A 26,427-nucleotide genomic window follows, 5' to 3' on the forward strand; every position below is an offset into this window, starting at 1 on the left:
GTGTGCAAAAGAGCAGAAAAGTAAATAAATAAAAACAGTATGGTAATGAGGTAGGTGAAAATGGGTGGGCTATTTACCAATAGACTATGTACAGCAGCAGCGATCGGTTAGCTGCTCAGATAGCTGATGTTTGAAGTTGGTGAGGGAGATAAGTCTCCAACTTCAGCGATTTTTGCAATTCGTTCCAGTCACAGGCAGCAGAGTACTGGAACGAAAGGCGGCCAAATGAGGTGTTGGTTTAGGGATGATCAGTGAGATACACCTGCTGGAGCGCGTGCTACGGATGGGTGTTGCCATCGTGACCAGTGAACTGAGATAAGGCGGAGCTTTACCTAGCATGGACTTGTAGATGACCTGGAGCCAGTGGGTCTGGCGACGAATATGTAGTGAGGGCCAGCCGACTAGAGCATACAAGTCGCAGTGGTGGGTGGTATAAGGTGCTTTAGTGACAAAACGGATGGCACTGTGATAGACTGCATCCAGTTTGCTGAGTAGAGTGTTGGAAGCCATTTTGTAGATGACATCGCCGAAGTCGAGGATCGGTAGGATAGTCAGTTTTACTAGGGTAAGCTTGGCAGCGTGAGTGAAGGAGGCTTTGTTGCGGAATAGAAAGCCGACTCTGGATTTGATTTTCGATTGGAGATGTTTGATATGAGTCTGGAAGGAGAGTTTGCAGTCGAGCCAGACACCTAGGTACTTATAGATGTCCACATATTTAAGGTTGGAACCATCCAGGGTGGTGATGCTAGTCGGGCATGCGGGTGCAGGCAGCGATCGGTTGAAAAGCATGCATTTGGTTTTACTAGCGTTGAAGAGCAGTTGGAGGCCACGGAAGGAGTGTTGTATGGCATTGAAGCTCGTTTGGAGGTTAGATAGCACAGTGTCCAATGACGGGCCGAAAGTATATAGAATGGTGTCGTCTGCGTAGAGGTGGATCAGGGAATCGCCCGCAGCAAGAGCAACATCATTGATATATACAGAGAAAAGAGTCGGCCCGAGAATTGAACCCTGTGGCACCCCATAGAGACTGCCAGAGGACCGGACAGCATGCCCTCCGATTTGACACACTGAACTCTGTCTGAGAAGTAATTGGTGAACCAGGCAAGGCAGTCATCCGAAAAACCGAGGCTACTGAGTCTGCCGATAAGAATATGGTGATTGACAGAGTCGAAGGCCTTGGCAAGGTCGATGAAGACTGCTGCACAGTACTGTCTTTTATCGATGGCGGTTATGATATCGTTTAATACCTTGAGTGTGGCTGAGGTGCACCCGTGACCGGCTCGGAAACCAGATTGCACAGCGGAGAAGGTACGGTGGGATTCGAGATGGTCAGTGACCTGTTTGTTGACTTGGCTTTCGAAGACCTTAGATAGGCAGGGCAGGATGGATATAGGTCTGTAACAGTTTGGGTCCAGGGTGTCTCCCCCTTTGAAGAGGGGGATGACTGTGGCAGCTTTCCAATCCTTGGGGATCTCAGACGATATGAAAGAGAGGTTGAACAGGCTGGTAATAGGGGTTGCGACGATGGCGGCGGATAGTTTCAGAAATAGAGGGTCCAGATTGTCAAGCCCAGCTGATTTGTATGGGTCCAGGTTTTGCAGCTCTTTCAGAACATCTGCTATCTGGATTTGGGTAAAGGAGAACCTGGAGAGGCTTGGGCGAGGAGCTGCGGGGGGGGCGGAGCTGTTGGCCGAGGTTGGAGTAGCCAGGCGGAAGGCATGGCCAGCCGTTGAGAAATGATTATTGAAGTTTTCGATAATCATGGATTTATCGGTGGTGACCATGGTACCTAGCCTCAGTGCAGTGGGCAGCTGGGAGGAGGTGCTCTTATTCTCCATGGACTTCAGTGTCACAGAACTTTTTGGAGTTGGAGCTACAGGATGCAAACTTCTGCCTGAAGTAGCTGGCCTTAGCTTTCCTGACTGACTGCGTGTATTGGTTCCTGACTTCCCTGAACAGTTGCATATCGCGGGGACTGTTCGATGCTATTGCAGTCCGCCACAGGATGTTTTTGTGCTGGTCGAGGGCAGTCAGGTCTGGAGTGAACCAAGGGCTGTATCTGTTCTTGGTTCTGCATTTTTTGAACGGAGCATGCTTATCTAAAATGGTGAGGAAGTTACTTTTAAAGAATGACCAGGCATCCTCAACTGACGGGATGAGGTCAATGTCCTTCCAGGATACCCGGGCCAGGTCGATTAGAAAGGCCTGCTCACAGAAGTGTTTTAGGGAGCGTTTGACAGTGATGAGGGGTGGTCGTTTGAATGCGGCTCCGTGGCGGATACAGGCAATGAGGCAGTGATCGCTGAGATCCTGGTTGAAGACAGCGGAGGTGTATTTGGAGGGCCAGTTGGTCAGGATGACGTCTATGAGGGTACCCTTGTTTACTGAGTTAGGGTTGTACCTGGTGGGTTCCTTGATGATTTGTGTGAGATTGAGGGCATCTAGCTTAGATTGTAGGACTGCCGGGGTGTTAAGCATATCCCAGTTTAGGTCGCCTAACAGAACAAACTCTGAAGCTAGATGGGGGGGCGATCAATTCACAAATGGTGTCCAGGGCACAGCTGGGAGCTGAGGGGGGTCGGTAGCAGGCGGCAACAGTGAGAGACTTATTTCTGGAGAGAGTAATTTTCAAAATTAGTAGTTCGAACTGTTTGGGTATGGACCTGGAAAGTATGACATTACTTTGCAGGCTAACTCCTCCCCCTTTGGCAGTTCTATCTTGACGGAAGATGTTATAGTTGGGAATGGAAATCTCTGAATTTTTGGTGGCCTTCCTGAGCCAGGATTCAGACACTGCAAGGACATCAGGGTTAGCAGAGTGTGCTAGAGCAGTGAGTAAAACAAACTTACGGAGGAGGCTTCTGATGTTGACATGCATGAAACCAAGGCTTTTTCGATCACAGAAGTCAACAAATGAGGGTGCCTGGGGACATGCAGGGCCTGGGTTTACCTCCACATCACCCGCGGAGCAGAGAAGGAGTAGTATGAGGGTGCGGCTGAAGGCTATCTGGTCGCCTAGAGCGTTGGGGACAGAGAATAAGAGGAGCAGGTTTCTGAGCATGGTAGAATATATTCAGGGCATAATGCGCAGACAGGGGTATGGTGGGGTGCGGGTACAGCGGAGGTAAGCCCAGGCACTGGGTGATGATGAGAGAGGTTGTATCTCTGGACATGATGGTTGTAATGGGTGAGGTCACCGCATGTGTGGGAGGTGGGACGAAGGAGGTAACAGGGGTATGAAGAGTGGAACTAGGGGCTCCATTGTGAACTAAAACAATGATCACTAACCTGAACAACAGTATACAAGGCATATTGACATATGAGAGAGACATACAGCGAGGCATACAGTAATCACAGGTGTAGAATTGGGAAAGCTAGCTAAAACAGTAGGTGAGACAGCAACAGCTAGTCAGCTAGCACAACAAACAGCAGGTAAAATGGCGTTGACTAGGCAACGGGGCCGACAGAAAACAAACAAGCAGAATGGAGTACCGTGATTAATGGACAGTCCAGCGTGCATCAGCTATGTAGCCAAGAGATCAGTGTCCAGGGGGCAGCGGTGGATGGGCAGGGAAGCTGGACTGGCGAGTGTTATCCAGGTAAAAAAAATAAAAATAAACTAACAACGACTAAATAGCTTGTAGCTAGTTAGCTGGTTAGCGTCTGGAGGTTCTTGAGTGTGTTCTAAAAGATTAAAAATAATAGTGATTCCGTATCACAATGGGTGAGGCAGGTTTCCGGAAGGTATAAACAATTTAAAAATCAAAAAGAGATAGAAAGTAAATATGGGTCCAGAGAGTGTTTGGGACGCGGCGATTCAGACGGTTAGCAGGCCTGTGCTAACAAGCTAACAGTTCGTAGGCCCGGGCTAGACAGGGTAGCAGGGGTGTGCTACAGGTGCTCTGGCCGGGCTAGCTTCAAGCTAAGTGGGTGGAAACGCTAGCCAGGGGTAATCATCCGGGGTTGCAGTTTAGCTAGATAGCTAGTTGTGAAGATCCAGCTGAAAAATGTTCCGTTTGCGGTGGGAATCCGGGGATGAAAAATAAATAGGTGCGTTGTGCTCTGGTTAGAGTCGCGTTGTTCGAACTGGCGAGAGCTTTCCGGGCTAAAGGTTAGCTGATGACCGGTTAGCTGAAGACCGCTAGCATAGCTGGTGGATTAGCTGGCTAGCTTCAGTTGAGGGGTTTCGGTTCCGAAGTAAATATAAATACTTTAGGAAAAATAGCTACATTGGGTGAGGCGGGTTGCAGGAGAGTATTTGGAAGCTTAGATTTAGCTAAATGTTTTTAAAGAGGTATGCGAAGAAAAATATGTAAAAAAATGAAAAAGACGCGATATATACAGGGGACAGGACGACAGGACTTACTGCTACGCCATCTTGGATTCACCTTGGATTACCGATTATGAACATTTGAAATAGGCCCTAATTAAATCGGCCATTCCGATTAATCGGTCGACTATCACCTACGTCTTCGTTATGGTTCAGGGACGCACTGCTGTAACTAGCAAACTGCCTTTGCACCCTACTGCTGTCTTTCCAGAGCACGCGCTGATGCTGTAACTAGAAACTTGGTTGTCTCTTCTCTCTTCAGTGGCGTGCTCCAAACACGCATCACTCGTTTGCATACAGCCAGTAGTGAGCCAAAGCCACCCACCCCCACTCCCAAACTTTTCTCATTGTAGTCACACAAATCCCATAGGCCACCTATATCGGATTACAAACGGAACATTTTGCCAAAAAGGTGAATAATTTGCATCCCTGGTGTAATTTTCAAAAATGTCTAAAAACATGTTTTCACTTTGCCATTATGGGGTAGTATGTGTAGATCTTTGAAAAAAATGTATTTAACTTCTTGGTGACAGGGGGCAGTATTTTCACATCCGGATGAAATGCATGCCCAAATTCAACTACCTGCTACTCATCCCCAGAAGATATGCATATTATTAGTAGATTTGGATAGAAAACTGACGTTTCTAAAACTGTTTGAATCATGTCTGAGTAAAACAGAACCTATGTAGCAGGCAAAACCCTGAGGACAAACCATTCAGAATTGTTTTTTTGGAGGTGACTCTTTTCAATGAATTTTCATTGGGAATCTAGATTTCTAAGCGACCTTCTTGCAGTTCCTACTGCTTCCACTGGATGTCACCAGTCTTTAGAAATCGGTTGAGGTTTTTACTTTGTGTAATGAAGTAGCCCTGTTCAAAACGAGTGTCACTTCAAGTGTACTGTTAGATAGAGGCGCGTGACCAGAAAGCTAGCGTCAGTTTGTTTTCTTCCTGTATTGAACACAGATCCTCCCGTCCTCAATTTAATCGATTATTTACTTTAAAAAATACCTAAAGTTGTATTACAACGGTAGTTTGAAATGTTTTGGCAAAGTTAACAGGTAACTTTTGAGATATTTTATAGTCACGTTGTGCAAGTGTGTTGTTTCTGGTGTTTTTTCTGGATCAAACGCGCCAAATAAATTGACATTTTGGATATATATTGACGGAATTAATCTAACAAAAGAACCATTTGTGATGTTTATGGGACATATTGGAGTGCCAACAAAATAAACTTGTCAAAGGTAAGGCATGATTTATATTTTTGTGTTTTGTGTCGTGCCTGCAGGGTTGCAATATGTTCTCTCTCTTTGTTTACAGAGGTGCTATCCTCAGATATTAGCATTGTTTGCTTTCACCGAAAAGCCTTTTTGAAATTTGACATGTTGGCTGGATTCACAACACGTGTAGCCTTAATTTGGCATCTTACATGTGTGATTTCATGAAATTAATTTATTTGAATTTGGCACTCTGCATTTTCACAGGCTTTTGGCCAGTGAGGTTAATCAATTTTGAATTCAGGTTGTAAAATGTGGAATAAGTCAAGGGGTATGAATACTTTCTGAACATACGGTATATCAATATATTGGCATGGGCACTGGAACAGTCAGCAGCAACCGGCCTCCCCCATACTGGACTGAGAAATCAAATGTCTGTTTACAGATGATCTGGTGCCTACAGCAGCAACTATATATCCAGCCAATTACAGAATCAGTACGACTAAAATAATGCAGATCCAAAAGGCCCAGTTGCCAGAACAAAAAGTACAAATTCTAATCTAGACACCGTTGCCCTAGAGCACACAAATAATTATATCTACCTCGGCCTAAACACCATCACAGTTAACTTACAAGGCAAGGGTCTTCATGCCATCAAAAGGAACATCCCAATTAGGATCTGGCAAAAAATATATATACTTCAAATCAGTTATAGAACACATTGCCCTCTATTGTTGTGAGGTCTGAGGTCCACTATCCAACCAAGAATTCACAAAATGTGACTAACACTCAATTGAGAATCTGCATGCAGAATTCTGCAAAATGTACAACACAAAACCACAGACAATGCATCCAGAGCAGAATTGGGACTAAACTAGTTATCAAAATCCAGAAAAGAGCTGTTACATTCTACAACCACCTAAAAAAAAGAAGTGATGCCCACACATTACACCACAAAGCCCTCAACTTTTTATTTTATTTATTTTTATTTCACCTTTATTTAACCAGGTAGGCTAGTTGAGAACAAGTTCTCATTTGCAACTGCGACCTGGCCAAGATAAAGCATAGCAGTGTGAAAAGACAACAGAGTTACACATGGAGTAAACAATTAACAAGTCAATAACACAGTAGAAAAAAAGGGGAGTCTATATACAATGTGTGCAAAAGGCATGAGGTAGGCGAATAATTACAATATTGCAGATTAACACCGGAGTGATAAATGATCAGATGATCATGTACAGGTAGAGATATTGGTGTGCAAAAGAGCAGAAAAGTAAATAAATAAAAACTGTGGGGATGAGGTAGGTGAAAATGGGTGGGCTATTTACCAATAGATTATGTACAGCTGCAGCGATCGGTTAGCTGCTCAGATAGCTGATGTTTGAAGTTGGTGAGGGAGATAAGTCTCCAACTTCAGCGATTTTTGCTATTCGTTCCAGTCACAGGCAGCAGAGTACTGGAACGAAAGGCGGCCGAATGAGGTGTTGGCTTTAGGGATGATCAGTGAGATACACCTGCTGGAGCGCGTGCTACGGATGGGTGTTGCCATCGTGACCAGTGAACTGAGATAAGGCGGAGCTTTACCTAGCATGGCCTTGTAGATGACCTGGAGCCAGTGGGTCTGGCGACGAATATGTAGCGAGGGCCAGCCGACTAGAGCATACAAGTCGCAGTGGTGGGTAGTATAAGGTGCTTTAGTGACAAAACGGATGGCACTGTGATAGACTGCATCCAGTTTGCTGAGTAGAGTGTTTGAAGCGATTTTGTAGATGACGTCGCCGAAGTCGAGGATCGGTAGGATAGTCAGTTTTACTAGGGTAAGCTTGGCAGCGTGAGTGAAGGAGGCTTTGTTGCGGAATAGAAAGCCGACTCTTGATTTGATTTTCGATTGGAGATGTTTGATATGGGTCTGGAAGGAGAGTTTGCAGTCTAGCCAGACACCTAGGTACTTATAGGTGTCCACATATTCAAGGTCGGAACCATCCAGTGTGGTGATGCTAGTCGGGCATGCGGGTGCAGGCAGCGATCGGTTGAAAAGCATGCATTTGGTTTTACTAGCGTTTAAGAGCAGTTGGAGGCCACGGAAGGAGTGTTGTATGGCATTGAAGCTCGTTTCGTTATGAAAAAGCAAAAAGGATACCCATTTCACACACTGGAAAGAAATCAACAAGAAAACAGAGCAAGATTGGAATGCTATTTGGCCCTAAACAGAGAGTACACAGTAGCAGAATACCTGACCACTGACTGACCCAAAATCCTTGATCATGTGCCGACTCAGTGAGCATTGCCTTGCTATTGAAAAAGGTTACCATAGGCAGACAGGATATTTCCCCACGGTCTACAAAATGAGGTGGAAACTGAGCTGCCAAATGTATGACCACATTAGACATTTCCCACAGATCACAAAACCACAGAATTTTTTTAAAACAAAAAATCCCACCACCCATGTTTACTTTTTTGCTTGTGTATTCAGTGACTGTTGCACAGGCAGCTTCTCCTACTCTCGTTTGCACCAGAATTGAGTGAGAAAAGTGGCTAAATGCTATAAAAACCATAAAAACCCACTGTCAAAAAACTCCAAAGGCAGACTGAAATGTAGCTGTGTATTTGTTGCTAGACACTTACCAATAAACGTCGCTGGAAAGGTTTGAAAACTCTAAATATAGCGACAAAGTCGCTTAATTGGCAAAATTGATAAGGTGATGTTGATAGCTTAAGGTGACCCTCCCATATGGCCTGGGAAACAGGCCAATGAAACATAGATCAAATCTCTGATCTTGGAAATTAAGTTGCTGATGGTGGGGATGAGTATGCGCTATCAATTCCAAGTAGACTTGAGAGTAAAGTTTATCCAATAAAGTCCTAAGAGCATAAATACCGACCTGAACACAAATCAGCTTTAAGACCCTAACCAAAACACATTCACACCGGAGTGAATACTGATCCCTGAGGAACACCAAAGCTTTCATTCAAAGCATTCAATAAAAGTAGTAACAGAGAAGCTGACTTCGAGGTATGGGCCCTGCCTAGATCTAGCCCAGCTAATGTTGTGTTAGTATAAATGGCCTAGATCTAGCCTAGCTTGTGTAGTGCTGGTATAAATAGCCTAGATGTAGCCTAGCTAATGTAGTGCTGATATAAATAGTTAAGCCTAAACTAAAGTGACATTTAGTACATTTAGCTTATGTAAAGCAAATGTAACCTACCTGGGCTTCTTGGGCATCTTGACCTTGGGGGTAATGCTCTTGGCCTTCTCCTTGGGCTCTTTGGGGGTCTTGGGTGTTTTCAGAGTCTTGGGCGCTTTAGGCTCCTTCGGTTTCTTCTTTGTCTTCACCATAAGTGATTCCTCCAGGGCACCTGTCAGACAGTTAACCTCCACCCAGGGACCGTCCCCGACCTTTCGTTTCCCCTCCTCGCCACATTCCTCTATACATCCTTTCTTCTTTTTGGGCTTCTTTTCCCCCTCCACCATCACCTTCGCTTTCTTCTTTTTTGGTTTCTGCTCGGTGGGCTTCTTGTCACAGTTGGCTGGCTGGAGGTTAGCCCCCGAAGCGGGTGTCCTGTCAGAAGCTGTCATCTCAGATGACGTAGAATACTACCGGGAGAAGGGGAAGGAATAATAACCTAGTAAATATTTTCGGCAGCAGGAGAAACAAAAACCAACCAACCGCTCTGAGGCGGTTCATCAGACAACAAACAACTCTAGGTTTAAACAGTTTTTGTTAAGATTTGAACAAAATATATTTACCACAAATTTCCACTGCCTACCCGAGTCCTTACCTTTATCTCCATATGACCATTACTAGCTTTATACTATTCTTAAATTCAGCACGGTGGCAACGATAATCTATAGCTCAATAGAGAAAGAGCAAATGTCTAACTTAAACCTATTACAAAACATGTAATTTATTCAGACTGCTGGTTCAATTGAGAATTTTATACCTAAAGAGAGTGAGGGGCTAGGACTCCTCTAGCCTCAAATCCTAAAGAGGGACTTGGAAATTCTTGTCTAACCTCTATTCCTATAGAGACTGCGCTGGCCCTCTCCCCACCACAACCCCAGCAGAGCAGGGCTGATAGGGAACCAGTTGGCAGCTGTTTGGGGCTTTCAGCTGGGAGGGGGAGGGGGCAGCATTTATCAGCAAATGTACTGCAATATGCCACACTGCTCTCCAAAAGGAGTCTTCGAAAACAACACCCTTGTCTGAGCTAGTTCAAGTGTGTGCAAGTGTTTCCACTAAAGACAGAGTGAAAGAAAATTCAGAAGAATGAAAGATGTGAGGTTCTGTTTGTAGAGCACTTGCTTTATCCCGGATGCCCACAGTTCACTCAAAGACAAAACTTGAGAAACCACATCAACTGCGGCAGTCGAATGCAAATTTCCTGTAAACAGGCGAGCAGACAGATTGGTTGCATGGTGCATGCCAAACATCACCAAGGTCACAGAGAAAGCGTTTACGCCCATCTCCAAACAGAGGTGTGCAGAAGACAGGCCGACCATAGAAAGAGAGCGAGGCGAGAGAGGAGGGCTGCTGCTTTAAATGGATAAATGTCTCCTCTTGCCCAGCTTTCCCGATAATCAATCCCATGAATGACAATGGGCCCGGTGCACTTACTGCATCACTAATGTGACAGCAGCAGTGACGAATACGATACGGACGGTATTGGGTTTCATCTCTCGGAGGGGGAAGAGTGACGTGTCGGTCAATCTGACAGCCAAAGTGCTCGCTCTAGAAGCTAAATACTCCTTAAAGGAGCAGAGCAGAGGCCTGCCACCGCTGTTGAGTGGCTGTGGTCTTTCATACCCAACACTATCAGGGTGGGCAAAGGGCCTGGCGTCGCTATCGAGACTAGAGGTCGGCCGATTAATTACAGTCGATTTCAAGTTTTCATAACAACAGGTAATCAGCCTTTAGGACATTGCAATCCACGAGGAGACTGTATGGCAGGCTGACCACCTGTTATGCGAGTGCAGTCAGCAAGGAGCCATGGTAAGTTGCTAGCTAGCATTAAACTTATCTTATAAAAAAAACATAATCACTAGTTAACTACACATGCTTGATGATATTACTAGTTTAACTAGCTTGTCCTGCATTGCATATAATCAATGCGGTGCCTGAAATTGTGTCACTTGTCTTGCGTTCGGTGTAAGGGTATATGCAGCAGTTTGGGTCGCCTGGCTCGTTACGAACTGTGGAAGACCATTTCTTCCAAACAAAGACCATAATTAATTTGCCAGAATATTACATAATTATGACACAACATTGAAGGTTGTGCAACGTAAGAGCAATATTTAGACTTAGGGTTGCTACCCATTTGATAAAATACGGAACAGTTCCGTATTTCACTTTAAGAATAAACGTTGTTTTTTTTAAATGATAGTTTCCGGATTTGACCTAAGGCTCATATTTCTGTGTGTTTATTATAATTGAGTCTATGATTTGATAGAGCAGTCTGACTGAGTGACGGTAGGCAGCAGCAGGCTCGTAAGCATTCATTCAAACCACACTTTCCTCCGTTTGCCAGCAGCACTGTTTATGACTTCAAGCCTATCAACTCCCGAGATTAGGCTGGTAATACTAAAGTGCCTATAAGAACATCCAATAGTCAAAAGGTACATGAAATACAAATGGACAAGAGAGAAATAGTCCTATAATAACAACTACAACCTAAAACTTCAACTGGGAATATTGAAGACTCATGTTAAAAGGAACCATCAGCTTTCATATGTTCTCATGTTCTGATCAAGGAACTTAAACGTTGGCTTTCTTACATGGCATATATTGCACTTTTACTTTCTTTTCCAACACTGTTCTTGCATTATTTAAACCAAATTGAACATGTTTCATTATTTGAGACTAAATTGATTTTATTTATGTCTTATATTAAGTGTTCATTCAGTAAGTCATTATTACAATATTATTAAAAAAAATATATATATTTTCTAAATTAAATTTGACATTTAATTTTAAAAAATATAAAAAAATAAAAGCTGATTAATCGGTATCTGCTTTTTTTGGTCCTCCAATAATTGTTATTGAAAAATCAATCGGTCTTCCTCTAATCGAGACACTACAAATATATATTTTTTTATATTCAGTATTCCTTGACAGAGCCATAGGACGGACAATGATGCTAGTGTTGTGACAATAGCAGTATGGCAATATTTTTTATATGGCAAAAAGAAAAAACGCAAAACAGACCAAACTCTATGGTCCTTTAAAAACCTACCATATGTAAAAGGCCCTTGAGGTGGGATGGCCAATAGTGATATTTAGATGTGTCACACACCCTATCTTGTGAGCGTTCTATATAGCATGCAGCTCCAAAGGTCAAGGAACCAGCTCAGCGACCTTGAGCTGCTGACTAGCTTTTTAAGAGTACTTAGGTAGCCCGGTGCAGTGTGCACTACACACCCATAACCATATTACAGCATACAGCGCAGACACGGCTAAGAGCTGCAGGAGGTGGTCTCAGACATGTAGGAATACGTAGCCCTGCATGCCTCCCTATAACCAGAGAGAGTACTGCAAGACGGCTACCACGACCACGCATCAGAAAACACCATCATGGTCAGACATCCTCCGGGCACATTTCCCTCAGCCAGACTAACAGATAATCGGGGTACGTTCTTGCAACCAGGGACCAAAGCGCACCAAAGCGATGCTATGAGACTTAACTGTGTGCCTAACATCTAGGTCATTCACATTGGACAAATTAACTCCGACATCTTAAATGTCAACCACAAAACTCCCCAATCAGAGCCCCAGTATCGGGAGGATGGGGGAGGGGGACACTGGTAAAGGGGAAGAGGACTGGAGAGTGGCGACGATGGTGTGAATAAGGAAGACGCCTAATAGAGATGCTAAGTGCTGGATGTGTGCGCTGCCACGGGGCGACCATTGTATGTTAATGGGTCAGCAGAGGCGGCGGCTTTGAGCACAAAACAAGCTAATGGAACCCAGGACACGTGACTGACACACAAACACACACAGAGTGAGTTATTGAGAGCTGCTAACCTCCACTCCCCACCGGCTGCCCCATCCTCCCTTCTCCGCCCCTTTCCCCCTCCCCCGACAGGGCACATCCTGCTGTACACCATTAACTCACGCATGAGTCCTCAGAGACAGACAAGGCAAACACACACAGAGAGCGAGAAGGAATAGAGGGAGAGAGAGCAGAGCGGGCGGAAAGAGAGCAGACGGGAGAGGAGAGATTCTTAGAGAGCAGGAAGGGAGTATTCCCACTCAGAGAGGGGGTGGGGATGGGAGGGGGTTAGGAGATTAGCACAGTGGCGCCTGGATCTTGGGGAGGGCCAGGATATGCAGTGGAGAGGAAACAAACAGCTGTAAAAAATCTATTTCCCCACATACAAACACCTCAAAACCCCCAATCAACAGAGGAACGCTGAGTTTTTAAATGTCACGCACCCACTCACACACTCACACACAAATACGCACATGAAAACAAACTCACAAAAACCCCCACACACACAAACATCAAAGCAAACTCACCTGAATGTGAGGCACTTTCTGGGGGGTTGGAGGCGACTGGTGTCCTGCCGGCGCCCAAGGTGGCTGGTTGGGCGGGGAGCTCTGGTGGTGGGGGCCGGCCAGATGTGTCTGAGCCTGCAATGGGGGCAAAGCAGTCTGGGCTGGGTGCACCTGCTGCTGGAAGGCCATGGGAGGAGGCTGCAGCCCAGATTTGGGTGCCTGTTGCTGGGGAGTGAGCAGCCGCTGGTCCTGTGGCCCTGGATGCTCACCGTGGGCCATAGGACCTGGAGGTCTCACCTGGTCGAGAGGGCCTCTTTGGTTGGGGGACATACCCTGGTAGAGCTGCTGGCTCGGGGGCATGTGGGGGTGCTGCTGTGGGTGGGAGAGGTGCTGGGAATGATGTTGCGGTTGCTGCACGCCCAGGGGAGTGGTGTTTCTCTGAGGGGGGGCCACGGGGTTAGGGGCCTGGAGTGGCACTCCGGGGTACCCCCCTACCTCGGGAGCAAGACCTGCACTAGGGGGTTGGACCTGTTGAGGCAGAGGTGTGACCGCGGTGGTTCCCATGCCCTTCATGGGGGACATGGAGGTGGGAGAGCCGTAAGATCCATGAGGTGGTGTGGGGAGGTGGGGCTGCTTATGGGGGGTGGCCTGTGGCTGGGAGGGGTGCATGGGCTGGCCAGGGATTTGGTTGGGGTGGACAGGCTGCTGGTGTACCTGAGGATCCGGGTAGCACTGTGGGCCCCCCCCTGTGTTGGGGTAACACTGGACTTGGTCTGGCCCCATAGGCCCGCTGGCACAACTGTTGTTGTTGCTGGTGCTGCTGAGGCTCATGCCGGGACTCATCCCTGCACTGCCGGCTAATCCCTGATTAAGGTTGCCGTACTGGGGGTAGGGGGGGTACGGGCCTGAGCTGGTTACAGCACCAGGAGAGGCTGCCTGGCCGTGCATGTTGAACCCCATGTTCTGGTGTGGCCTCCCGGCCAAGCCCTGGTGCTGCTGGTGAGAGGTGTGGGAGGCCATGTGGTCCTGGGTGTGAACAGGGCCCTGGCCGGGCCGGTGGAGGAACTGCTGGGGGGGCTGCTGTTGCTGTGCCGGGTGGCCTGTCATGCTGGAGTTCTGCTGGAGCCCCACGTGGCCCATGTAGTGGTTGGGCTCCTGGCCCATGCCTGGAGGGAAGTGGTTGATCCTGGGTGGCGTCTGGGTCTGGCAAGGGTGGCCCTGCATAGTGGCATAGTCGGACCGGCCCATGTAGGGGCCCATACGGTGGCCGTGGTCCTGGGGCCCTGAGGGGTCGTGCTGCTGGTGGGAGGGGGCCTGGGGCCCAGAGGGTCCATGCTGCTGGTGGGAGGGGGCCTGGGGGGATGCCTGTTGCTGCTGGAATGGAGGCCTGCCCTGCCCGGGGCCAGTCTGGGGGCCCCATACGGCTCCTCCGTCAGGGAAGGACTGCCCGTGCCCATCGCCTTGGGCTCTGGGGTAGACATGGTGCCCCCCTCCGGGTTGTTGGGGGCTGTTGTGGTAGCGCGAGTGCGGTGTCACCATGCCGTTGACGGCGGGACTGTTGCCCTGCTGCTGCTCGTAGCCTGCAAAGGGGTCGTAGGGGTGGCCAATCTTGGGCTGTCCGGGGCCAGCCTGCGAGGGGTGGTGGAGTGAGTTGGAGGAGAGCGACCCGTAGCCCTGGTGCTCCTGCTGTCCTATGGGGTTGGTCTGGCCCTGGGGGAAGCCACAGTCCCCCAGGCCCTCCAGCCCGTCCGAGAACAGGTTGGTATCATCCCCAAACAGGCTCAACATCCCCGGGTCAGCCATTGCTGCTGGGGGGGGGGAAATGAGGCTCCAGGGAACCTGCGCTCACACAGAGGTGGATGACCTCAAAGCCTCTAATCCGCTAACTAATCTGCAGCATGTCACTCCATATTTCCCTAATTCTCCCAGAGAATGAGAATGCAGAGTCAGGCAAAGACAGGTTACAGGACCTGGAGGGAGAGGAGGAGAGAGAGATAAGAACAGAGTGTCAACCTCTCTGAGCACGGAACCCGCTAGAGGGCTGAAATTCCACAACATACGGTGATCGCTACATATATAGTCATATTAAACATTCATGAAAATACAACTGTCTCACATGTATCGAAAGCCTAGAATCTTGCTAATCCAACTGCGTTGTCAGATTTAAAAAAGGATTTACTGTGAAAGAATACGATGCGATTATCTGAGCATAGAGCCCCATAAAAAAATATATATATTTCAACCAGCACAGGCGTAACATAATCAAACTGCATTAACATAAATAGTTTACCTTTGACGATCTTCATCTGTTTGCAATCCCAATGCTCATTGTTACACAATGAATGATCTTTTGTTTGATAAAATCCATTTTTATAGCCTAACACAAAACATTTTGTGAACCACTTACGTCATGAATTCCATCTCATTCCATTTGACGACACATTCCAGGTAAATAACCCACACGGAACGTGACTTTTCCAGTCATGTTTGGCTTCACTGCAATCAACTGGTTTGTTTGTAACACAAACCTGATGGGTCATTTCGCGGGACGTATTGCCTGAAAGAAACCGATTTGAAGACAACAAGTCATGACATCGTTGTGCACCAATGATTTGCCTGCTGTTTCGTTGATTGACTGTATTTTAACCCAATGACCACTGATAGTCTTGAAATCTAGCTGGGTAGATGGCCAATGAGCTGAGGTAAACGGCAATAGGTCATGTTTATGTGTTGCAAGACCAACCCATGTAGTAATCTCCAGTGTAAAGAGAGTAATTCGCTATTGAAGTTTCATACTGGAAGGAGAAACACATTACGCACTGCATTGTTGGGTAAATGCGCAGATTCAGCTGTTTTATATATATATATATCAATCAGTATGACGACTAAGTCAGGGAAAGCTACATCTAAGTCTAGATATACAGATGTACACAATTTTAGAATACATTGATTGGGAAAGTGAGACAGATTGTTGTAGGACGATTCATTTAGCGATTGTGGAGGAATATTTTTTGAACGGGAGAGGACATCGTTTTGGACTGGTAAGTTATTATCATGCTAATGCCCTTGTTTGAAATTAATAATATAAAATGTGATTTTTTATTTATTTTAGAAGCAATATTTAAACATGTAATGTCATGAAATGTGAGATGTGTGTGTGCCACCCCACCCCCAAATGAAATAGCCTATTTGAGGCTGTTGAGGGGAGGGCAGGCCCACAACAATGGCCAAAGTGAAATGGAGACAGTAGATACAGCTGGTCTGTCATAATATAAAAGAGACAGATCTAGCAGGTCATAATAATATATTCAACCTTATGTTCCCTGTAATGTAATAAATAAATAAATTTAAAAAAATTAAAAAATATATATATATATCCTTGCGAAAGTATTCGGCCCCCTTGAACTTTGCGACCTTTTGCCACATTTCCGGCTTCAAACAAAGATATAAAACTGTATTTTTTTGTGAAGAATCAACAAGTGGGACACAATCATGAAGTGGAACGACATTTATTGGATATTTCAAACTTTTTTTACAAATCAAAAACTGAAAAATTGGGCGTGCAAAAGTATTAATTATACACACACACACACATACATAACACATATACATATATGTTTATTATACCTGTTGATACAGGGCTCATATGTGAAACTATTCTAACTGAACATTTTCTTTCACAGTGACACTGACTCCGAATGGCAGCCCCCAGGGCCAAGGTTTCCATCCCCCAATGAAAATATATATATGAAGCTGGTTCATCCAGCTCCTGCCACAAGTGGTGTTCATCTGCCCAAATGTATTTCTGCAGGCATAGATGTGCCTCAGGGCCAAAAGGGCACAGCATGGAGGCGTCGCTGTGTTCTTTGCTAAATTAAGTCCCATATCACCTGCGCCACATGCTTGGTGACCCCCTTCTTTACAGCAGAAAGAGACTGCTATGGCACCTGGCATCAGCAGCACAATATTGTGTAGAGCTTTGGCAAAGTGGGTGGGGTTATATCCTTTCTGTTTGGCCCTGTCCGGGGGTCTCATCGGATGGGGCTAGTATCTCCTGACCCCTCCCGTCTCAGCCTAGGGTCTAGGGTCAGTTTGTTATATCTGGAGTACTTCTTCTGTCTTATCCGATGTCCTGTGTGAATTTAAGTATGCTCTCTCTAATTCTCTCTCTCGGAGGACCTGAGCCCTAGGACCATGCGTCAGGACTGCCTGGCATGATGACTCCTTGCTGTCCCCAGTCCACCTGGCCTTGCTGCTGTTCCAGTTTCAACTGTTCTGCTTGCGGCTATGGAACCCTAAACTGTTCATTTTTACTCTTGAGGTGCTGTCCTGTTGCACCCTCTACAACCACTAATCTCCACCCGGCACAGCCAGAAGAGGACTGGCAACCCCTGCATTGCTTGCTGTTTGGGGTTTTAGGCTGGGGCTATATAAATTGATTTGATAGAGAACGGAGGGTCTTCCAAATATTGAAAGTTTTCCCTTTTTTCTTTTCATTTTTTCCCCTAAATCTTTTGGGGGGTGTGTGTTAGAGAACCATTTTGGTATTTTGTATATAGTTATTTGTTTCAAAATGTATACCTTCACCAATTTGGCCACATTTGGGCTACTTGTGTGGGACACCTGGGTGACTTCATGATAAATGTCATGTAGCACACTCATTTTGGAAGTTATCATTCTGAAACTTTGCACAAGTACTGTTGCCCTCATTTTTCACTGATATTGTCCCCATCATCCTATCTGAATGTTTGTTTTATCTTGTTCATCTTAAAGATGACGATACAAAAATAAAATAAAACGTATGGTTTTTTTCATTGTTTTATCTAAACCAGATCTAAACCAGACCTAGAGTGTTTTCTTTCAAATGGTACCAAGAATATGCATATCCTTGGTTCTGTGCCTGAGCTACAGGCTGTTCGATTTGGGTATATCTTCAGGCAGAAATTGCACAAAGTAGGGGGGTAGCTCTAAGAGGTTAAATTAAGCTAAGCAGGGGCTATAATCAGATGAGGTCCATTGTGCAACCTTACTCCCATTCTTTAACCTCCTGCTCATGGTGCAACCTTACTCCAGTTCTTAAACCTCCTGCTCATTGTGCAACCTTACTCCCGTTCTTAAACCTCCTGCTCATTGTGCAACCTTACTCCCGTTCTTTAACCTCCTGCTCATTGTGCAACCTTACTCCCGTTCTTTAACCTCCTGCTCATTGTGCAACCTTACTCCCGTTCTTTAACCTCCTGCTCATTGTGCAACCTTACTCCCGTTCTTTAACCTCCTGCTCATTGTGCAACCTTACTCCCGTTCTTTAACCTCCTGCTCATTGTGCAACCTTACTCCCGTTCTTTAACCTCCTGCCTGCTCTTTAACCTCCTGCTCATTGTGCAACCTTACTCCCGTTCTTTAACCTCCTGCTCATTGTGCAACCTTACTCCCGTTCTTTAACCTCCTGCTCATTGTGCAACCTTACTCCCGTTCTTTAACCTCCTGCTCATTGTGCAACCTTACTCCCGTTCTTTAACCTCCTGCTCATTGTGCAACCTTACTCCCGTTCTTTAACCTCCCATTGTGCTCATTGTGCAACCTTGCAACTCCCGTTCTTTAACCTCCTGCTCATTGTCGTTCTTTAACCTCCTGCTCATTGTGCAACCTTACTCCCGTTCTTTAACCTCCTGCTCATTGTGCAACCTTACTCCCGTTCTTTAACCTCCTGCTCATTGTGCAACCTTACTCCCGTTCTTTAACCTCCTGCTCATTGTGCAACCTTACTCCCGTTCTTTAACCTCCTGCTCATTGTGCAACCTTACTCCCGTTCTTTAACCTCCTGCTCATTGTGCAACCTTACTCCCGTTCTTTAACCTCCTGCTCATTGTGCAACCTTACTCCCGTTCTTTAACCTCCTGCTCATTGTGCAACCTTACTCCCATTCTTTAACCTCCTGCTAATTGAATTGGAGTTTAAGTGGCACATGTTCAGCAGTTTAAACAGTTGTAAGAAACCCCCCCACAAGATGGCCCTTTCATCGCATCCCCCACCCTCCCACCTCTGTTTCCATTTGCTTTCAAACAAAAGATTTTCTTCCAACACAGAGAGAGACAGGCACCAAACCTAAACCCATTCATTCTTTAGGGAAAGAACAAAGGCCTGGGCAGAAGCAGGGGTGTTTAAACAGCAGCAGCTGCCAGATCAGCCCGGCAGATGTGAAAATACAAGGAGGGAGCCACCTGCTCAAGTGTGTGTTTTGTTGGGCAGAGAGAGAGGGAAGGAGAGAACGATGCAAAGATTCAGAATGTGAATGTGTAAGGCAGTGAGTGTATGCACATATATTTTAGAGTAGCTGTGTGTTTTTGTGTGCGTGTGTGTGTCCTCAACCTGCTCATCCCCTGAGCTCTGTAATCAGATGAGCAGGGGTTATTATGGAGGTGTGAGAAACCAGGCTGAAAGGAGAGCCAGCACAGGGATTGGATGTCCAACTCAACACGCGATGTGTGTTTATGTGTGGGCGTGTGCAGACTTGAGGCTATATGTGTGCCTGTATTACTATCCTCATGTGTCCTGGAAATACCCAAAAGTCCCCACAAGGTCAGTAAAATAAGGAAAATTCTACTCATGGGGATATTTCCCAGAGGACAAAGCCTCTCCTCGTGGCTGCTAGCACCACTACCACTGACCTTACGTCAATGAACAGAACGGAAACCATTTTCTGCAAAATAGAGACTTTTCAAAAAGGGGCATAAGCCCTTGTAAAACAACTTGGAGACACTGAACTTCACTTTCTCAAACTCAAAAGGTAAGAAATCCCTGAGGTGAGAAAGAGAGCGCATCCCGCAACTTAAGTTGCTACACAACATGCTTTAGCAACAGACTCGAAAAGGAATTAAAAGAAACTTGCTGGGCGACTCACCAGATGAAGAAACCAGCTGTAACCGATCTCTAAAGACAAACCGCAACACAGGTAGCAGTGTCGACAGAGGAGACAGACATGTAGCCTAGGCCTACGCAGTAGTGAAAACACCGTATAGCAAACAGATATACTACAACATATTTTAATTAAACTAGAATTGCTACATTTGTAGAACAACCATAATACACTTATTGCTTACATCTACAGATACGATTGGACAAGTCTCAAACACAATATAGACCTAGAGCACAGACATCTAATACTACCACTTACAGTACTTGTTTCCAGTCACCTTCAATTAAACGGCCACATCATCATGCTCCTTACATTTGCCCTACATAGTTTCAGCCATAGTAGAAGCCCAGTGAAATGTATGATAATGAGTCAGTAGCAATCAACACAACACTCAAATTAATTAAATGCCACTTGGGCCTTCGAGGAAAAGACTCACGAGGGATGGAGAATTAACGAGGCAGAGGCACGCTCTTCCATTAAAAATAAAAACTGTCATATTACTGCATGGCTGGGAAAGGATCTCTTCTGTCATCTGGTTTACATTTGGAGAGATTGAGCCTTATGATTTAAAATGTCTTTCATCATGTCAAAGATCTCACTGAGCAGGAGGAATTTTCCTGCTTACTCTCCTCCTGGGCCATAGATCCCCTCTGCTGCCATTCAGCAGCTCAGCTCCTCCAGCATAGAGAGAAATCTCCCATGGCCTCCTTATGACACCACACCCTGGGGGTGGAGACAAGGCAGTGGAAGTGTGTGTGTGTGTGTGTGTGTGTGTGTGTGTGTGTGTGTGTGTGTGTGTCAGTGTTCATTTAGTCAACAATGACGACAAATACTGAGCAATGACACATTTTTCCTGACAGACGCCCTGGAAAAAACGGTAACTATTACAAACCAGCACTGAACACATGGGGTGCTGTTTTCAAAACACCATTGATACTCTAATCCGAAGGTTAGCAATGCTAACATGTAAAATCCCAAAGAGAATGCTAAATGCTAACAAGCGCATTGTGAACATTGTGTAGTTTCTGATCAAAACTACACAAATAAGTCGAAAAATCTATTTTGCTGCAAACAAAACAAATATTAGCAGGCAAGGCTCTTGATCCAGAAGGGGATTCTCTGTAGTTCCCAAGTGAATGTTTGATTTTTGAAGAAGCTAACCACTTAGCTAACTAGCAACTAAATGAGCAAACCAAATGCACAACTGCAAAGCATTTGGAACATTTTAGACAGTTAACTTGATAGTTAAGATATTTAGCTGGCAAATATTTAGCTATGAAAAGCATACTGTAATTATACTTAAATATAAGATGCAACAATTTCAACTATGTTACAAGGAAAATCAGGAAAATTCATTAGGCCCTAATCTATAGATTTCACATGACAATGCAGGGGTGCACCCACTTGGGAGTCAGGCCCAGCCAATGAAAGTGAGTTTTTCCCAAACAAAAGGGCTTTATTACAGTTTCGTCAGCTGTCCAGGTAGCTGGTCTCAGACGATCCCACAGGTGAAGAAGCCGGATGTGGAGGTCTTGGGCTGGCATGGTTACACATTGTCTGCGGTTGGAAGTACTGCCAAATTCTCTAAAATGACATTGGATGAGGCTTATGGTAGAGGAAACAACATTCAATTCTCTGGCAACAGCTCTGGTGGACATTATTTAAGTCAGCATTCCAATTGCACGCTCCCTCAAAATTTGTGACAAAACGGCACATTTTAGAGTGGCCTTTTATTGATGCAAACTAATTTGTGCACAAAATGGGAGAAATAAGCATTGTGCGTATGAAACATTTCTGGGATCTTTTATTTCAGCTCATGAAACCAACATTTCACATGTGTTTATATTCCTGTTCAGTATAGATCACCTGACGCATGCTGCACAACAGTGAATGACTTACAAGGCTCCGGTATCGCGTCGTTGTGTGCTTGTAAACAAACACCACGTGACATGTGACTGGGGACTACCGTAAGTTTCATAATGTGTCAGGTGGAATGAAGAACGCAATGTACTTTATCTCCTAACGTATTGCACAAGATTGACTGCAGATATTCACTTAAAAAGTAGCTACAAATATTCAAATGTATTTTAAAAACTTCAAAAATAAGTAGTTTCAACAGTACTGATGGTATTAAAAAAAAACATTGTGGAGTCTAAGCTGGCGGGCTGACCGTTCACCTAATTCCCTCTACAGTGACATGTGACTTATTGACAGGGCCATTCCCATGTCTCTTTCCCTCTTTCTCTACACCCCACCCCAGTGTGTGTGTGGGAAAGGAAGGTGGTTTGGAAAGAGAACAAGCTGGAGGTATAGGGGATTGCAAAATCCAAGATGGCAGCATGTCAAGTCGTTTGGCTGTGACAAGTAGATTTGAACCTACTAATAAGCTATTAATTTATGGTTGAGTAAATCCACAATTTCCTTGTTGTGTACTGCAAACTATTTTGTTTTGCTGGTGTAAAGATCACGGGCCTCCCTCAACTCAGCACATTTTTTCCCCTCGCTATTTGCACTTCTTTACTTGAGGTTTACCAAGGTAACCCCATCTCTGGCTGGCCTGAGTTGTTTCTTCAGTTCTCTCCGCAGCGTATCTCGACCAAGCTGCTCCTCTTCCCTCTCCGCCTGGTTGTCAGAGGCAGCTCAACAATCCCCAACCCGTTCTCTCAATTTACCCCAACACCCAATCGACACACACACACACACACACACACCCTCTCTCCCCTTACCTTTCCTTGGCCTCTACTTCTTACATCTCTCAGAGAAAATGACAATTTGTGGTATTGCTTTGTGCACTGAATTTACTGAACATTGTCTGCGGGAACTCAAGCTTTTTCACTCCGTCCAAGTGCCGATGCATTTGTGGTATGATGTGAACAGTACGAACTTATGTCACTACCAAAGTCTAATGGTTTTAAATGGCTGTTTTGTATTGTCTGGAAACTCACTTGTAGAATTCACTTGTAGGTCTCTTAAAAAAAAAAAAAAAGAGTCCATGCAAGGTTATTAAACAGAGGTGCTTAGTTTTTCTTCTTTTGTTGATATCAGGTAACGTGCAACCTGGCCCTGATATGCAATGTCTCTAAACCCCCTCTGATTTTAAATCTAGATCTGGTTTTGGTATTTTTCATTTAAATATACGCAGCCGGTTGTCAAAAATGGATGGGGTTTTGGGCTAAAACAAGTGATGCAATTGTGTTTTCTGAAAGCTGGCTCAGCAAGTCTGTTTGAGAAGGATATTTGTATAAGTGGTTACAATGTTAATCACACTGATCGAGTTAAGGTGGGGGTGTGGCTATACATGTAAACACTAAATTCCATGTAAGTGTGGCAAAGTCGGAAACTATTTGTAAACAGTTGGAATTTCTTGCTTTGACTAGTGGAGTTTCAAAGGGTCTCTATAACTGTGATTGGCTGTTATAGACCCCCCCTCTGCGATTGGCTGTTATAGACCCCCGCCCCGCGCTCTGTATCTGTGATTGGCTGTTATAGACCCCCACCCCGCGCTCTGTATCTGTGATTGGCTGTTATAGAGACCCACCCCGCTCTCTGTATCCGTGATTGGCTGTTATAGACTGTTATAAAACTCCTAAGAGTTTTAATGAGCAGGCTTTCCTTCATGATTAGTTTTATTTTGACTGGAGCAGATAGAGTTTATCCTTGGTGTGGAAACTGACTCAATTCTTTCATGATGTTTTTTTCCAAATAGTAAACAAACATGCCCCATTCCGCAGGTTCAGGGTTAAAGGGTGGGATAATCCATGGTTTTGTTCTGAGCCGTCTTGTATTATTCAGAAACGTAATCTAGCCTGGGCTAAAGCAAGGAAATCATGTTCTGATGCTAATTGGCTTCTATTTAGGCAGTTACGAAACAAGTGTTCTTTTCTTCTCAGGAAGGCCAAGTCTGAATATTTTATGTCTGTTACCACTGTTAACCTGAATGACCCTAGAAAGTTTTTGAAGGCTATTAAGTCTCTGGAAACCGTAATGTTCATGAATTACCATTATGTGTATTGAAGGACTCTTGCTGTATATGACAAAACTGAAATGCTGAATTGTTTCAATGAGCACTTTGTATCATCTGGTAGGCTGTTTGATTCAGTGTCCTCAGTCTCCTTACAACCCTGTGTAGATGAACCAGCGAGAGCTGGTCAAACTTTGAGCTTGTTGCCATTCTCAGTGCAGGAGGTACATAACGCCCTGAAATCCCTCGCATTGTTTGCTTTTGACAAAAAGCCTTTTAGAAATCTGACGTGTTGGCTGGATTCACAACACGTGTAGCTTTACTTTGGTATCTTACATGTGTGATTTCATGAAAGTTTGATTTTCATAGGAATTTATTTGAATTTGGCACTCTGCATTTTCTCTGGCGTTTGGCCAAGTGGGACGCTACCGTCCCACATATCCCAGAGAGGCAAAAGGAGTTATATAGGTACTATTTTATCAAATGTACCAATCAGGCTTCAGGAAGAAGCATAGCACAATTACAGCAGCCATGAAGGTTTTAAATGATATCGCCGAAGCCCTTGACAAAAAAACAGCACCGTGTCTCACTTTTTATTGATCTCTAAGGCTTTTGATAGCATTGATCATGCTATACTGAGGCAGAGATTGTTGAGTGTAGGTCTTTCGGAGCATGCAATTGCATGGTTTGCTAACTATCTATGATAGAACTCAGTGCACTCATTTGATGGGCTCATGTCTATTAAATAGTCTGTCTAATGCTGTGCCCCAGGGCTCTGTACTTGGTCCCCTCTTATTCACTATTTATATAAATAAGACAATGCGCAACTTCACTTTCATGCTCATACTGTTATTCATTGTTGTGCCTTGTCTCTCACAAAAGCTTTCCAGAACTTGCAAACTGCTTTATATACTGTTCAACAAACGTTATGGCAATTGAAGCTTATCCTCAATACTGACAAAACTAAAGTTATTTTCTGAAGCAAGAATAGCTCTCTGAACCTTTAGTCTATTACTACCTGTCAGGGCAATGAGACTAATCTCAAATATTGTGGAATTTTTATTGATGGCATCTTTTAAATTGCATATTCAACAACTTAACTTCTTGCGTCGAGCCAACCCGGATCCGGTATCATGACTACAGCCTCAAGCCCATTACCATAACGCAACGTTAACTATTCATGAAAATCGCAAATGAAATTAAATCAATATGCTAGCTCTCAAGCTTAGCCTTTTGTTAACAATACTGTCATCTCAGATTTTCAAAAATATGCTTCTCTACCATAGCAAACTAGCATTTAGCATTAGCATTTAGCGTTAGCATTAGCAGACAACATTTTCACAAAAACATTCAATAAATAATTTACCTTTGAAGAACTTCGGATGTTTTCAATGAGGAGACTCAGTTAGATAGCAAATGTTCAGTTTTTCCTGAAAGATTTTTTTGGGCTGGAGAAATCGGTCCGTTTGGTGCGTCACGTTTGGCTACCAAAAAAAACAGACAATTCAGTTATCCAAACGCCGAACTTTTTTCCAAATTAACTCCATAATATCGACCGAAACATGGCAAACGTTGTCTAGTACCAATCCTCAAGGTGTTTTTCACATATCTCTTCAATGATGTATCGTTCCTGGAAGTATGAGTCCTTCTGTATCGCATGGTAAAATAATTGCCACTGGGAATTACGCACCAAATTAGACAAAGGACACCGGATGGCCCCCTGGCAAATGTAGTCTCTTATGGCCAATCTTCCAATGATATGCCTACAAATACGTCACAATGCTGCAGACATCTTGGACGAACGGCAGAGCGCATAAGCTCGTTCACAGCATATTCACAGCCAAATAAGGAGACCAGTGTAAAACAGAGCGTCAAAAATCCTGCTCATTTCCTGTTTGAAGTTTTATCTTGGTTTCGCCTGTAAAATCAGTTCTGGGGCACTCACAGAGAATATCTTTGCAGTTTTGAAAACGTCAGTGTTTTCTTTCCAAAGCTGGCAATTATATGCATAGTCTAGCATCTTTTCGTGACAAAATATTGTGCTTAAAACGGGCGCGTTTTTTTATCCAATAATGACATAACCTCTTCAACCTATGGGGGCTCTAAGTTAGAATTTTATTTTAGGAATAAGGCCCGTTTTTCTTTTGAAGCCAGGAGGAGGCTAGTATTAGCTACATTTATGCCTTTACTAGACTATGGGGATATTTTATATATGAATGCTTCCACTCAGTGTTTGAGATTAATTGGACACCCTTTACCATGGTGCTTTGAGATTTATTTTAAAACAGCAAAACCCTTACGCACCACTGCGCTTTGTATACCAGGGTTGGCTGGCCTTCTCTAGTCACTCGTAGGCTCAGTCACTGGTATACTTTTATTTACAAAGCCATTTTGGGTTTACTACCATTTTATTTGGGCATTTTTATTGTTCAGAAATGTGGTAGGTACTCTTCATTTACAGGACTTTATCCTGCTAACTGTTCCTGCTAACTGTTCCAAATGTCCCAACTG

At 44.7% G+C, this 26,427-nt stretch overlaps 1 protein-coding gene and 1 long non-coding RNA gene across 6 annotated transcripts in view; one reads left to right on the forward strand and one right to left on the reverse strand.

The window, feature by feature from the left end:
• The window catches only part of LOC118381149 (chromodomain-helicase-DNA-binding protein 7-like), a 147,002-nt gene that overhangs the window by 106,614 nt on the left and 13,961 nt on the right, over positions 1 to 26,427 (reverse strand). For 3 of the 5 annotated variants that reach the window (XM_052463550.1, XM_052463551.1, XM_052463547.1), the window contains exons 2-3: positions 13,061 to 15,009; positions 8,753 to 9,141 (exon numbers count right to left, since the gene is read on the reverse strand). In XM_052463550.1, coding sequence (XP_052319510.1) covers positions 8,753 to 9,141; positions 13,061 to 14,842 — 2,171 coding nt within the window. In that variant the 5' untranslated portion in view covers positions 14,843 to 15,009. Of the gene's footprint in view, positions 1 to 8,752; positions 9,142 to 13,060; positions 15,010 to 15,446; positions 15,597 to 20,391; positions 20,644 to 26,427 lie in introns of those variants that run through there. The other 2 variants (XM_052463548.1, XM_052463549.1) reach the window with 2 other exon arrangements.
• Positions 9,760 to 17,846, forward strand: LOC127907617 (uncharacterized). The gene is made up of 2 exons (XR_008065170.1): positions 9,760 to 10,537; positions 17,216 to 17,846. It is a non-coding gene; the product is annotated as an uncharacterized LOC127907617 (long non-coding RNA).

The sequence above is a fragment of the Oncorhynchus keta genome, chromosome 15 (genome assembly GCF_023373465.1).
Source record: "Oncorhynchus keta strain PuntledgeMale-10-30-2019 chromosome 15, Oket_V2, whole genome shotgun sequence".
In the NCBI taxonomy this organism is placed as follows: Eukaryota; Metazoa; Chordata; class Actinopteri; order Salmoniformes; family Salmonidae; genus Oncorhynchus; species Oncorhynchus keta.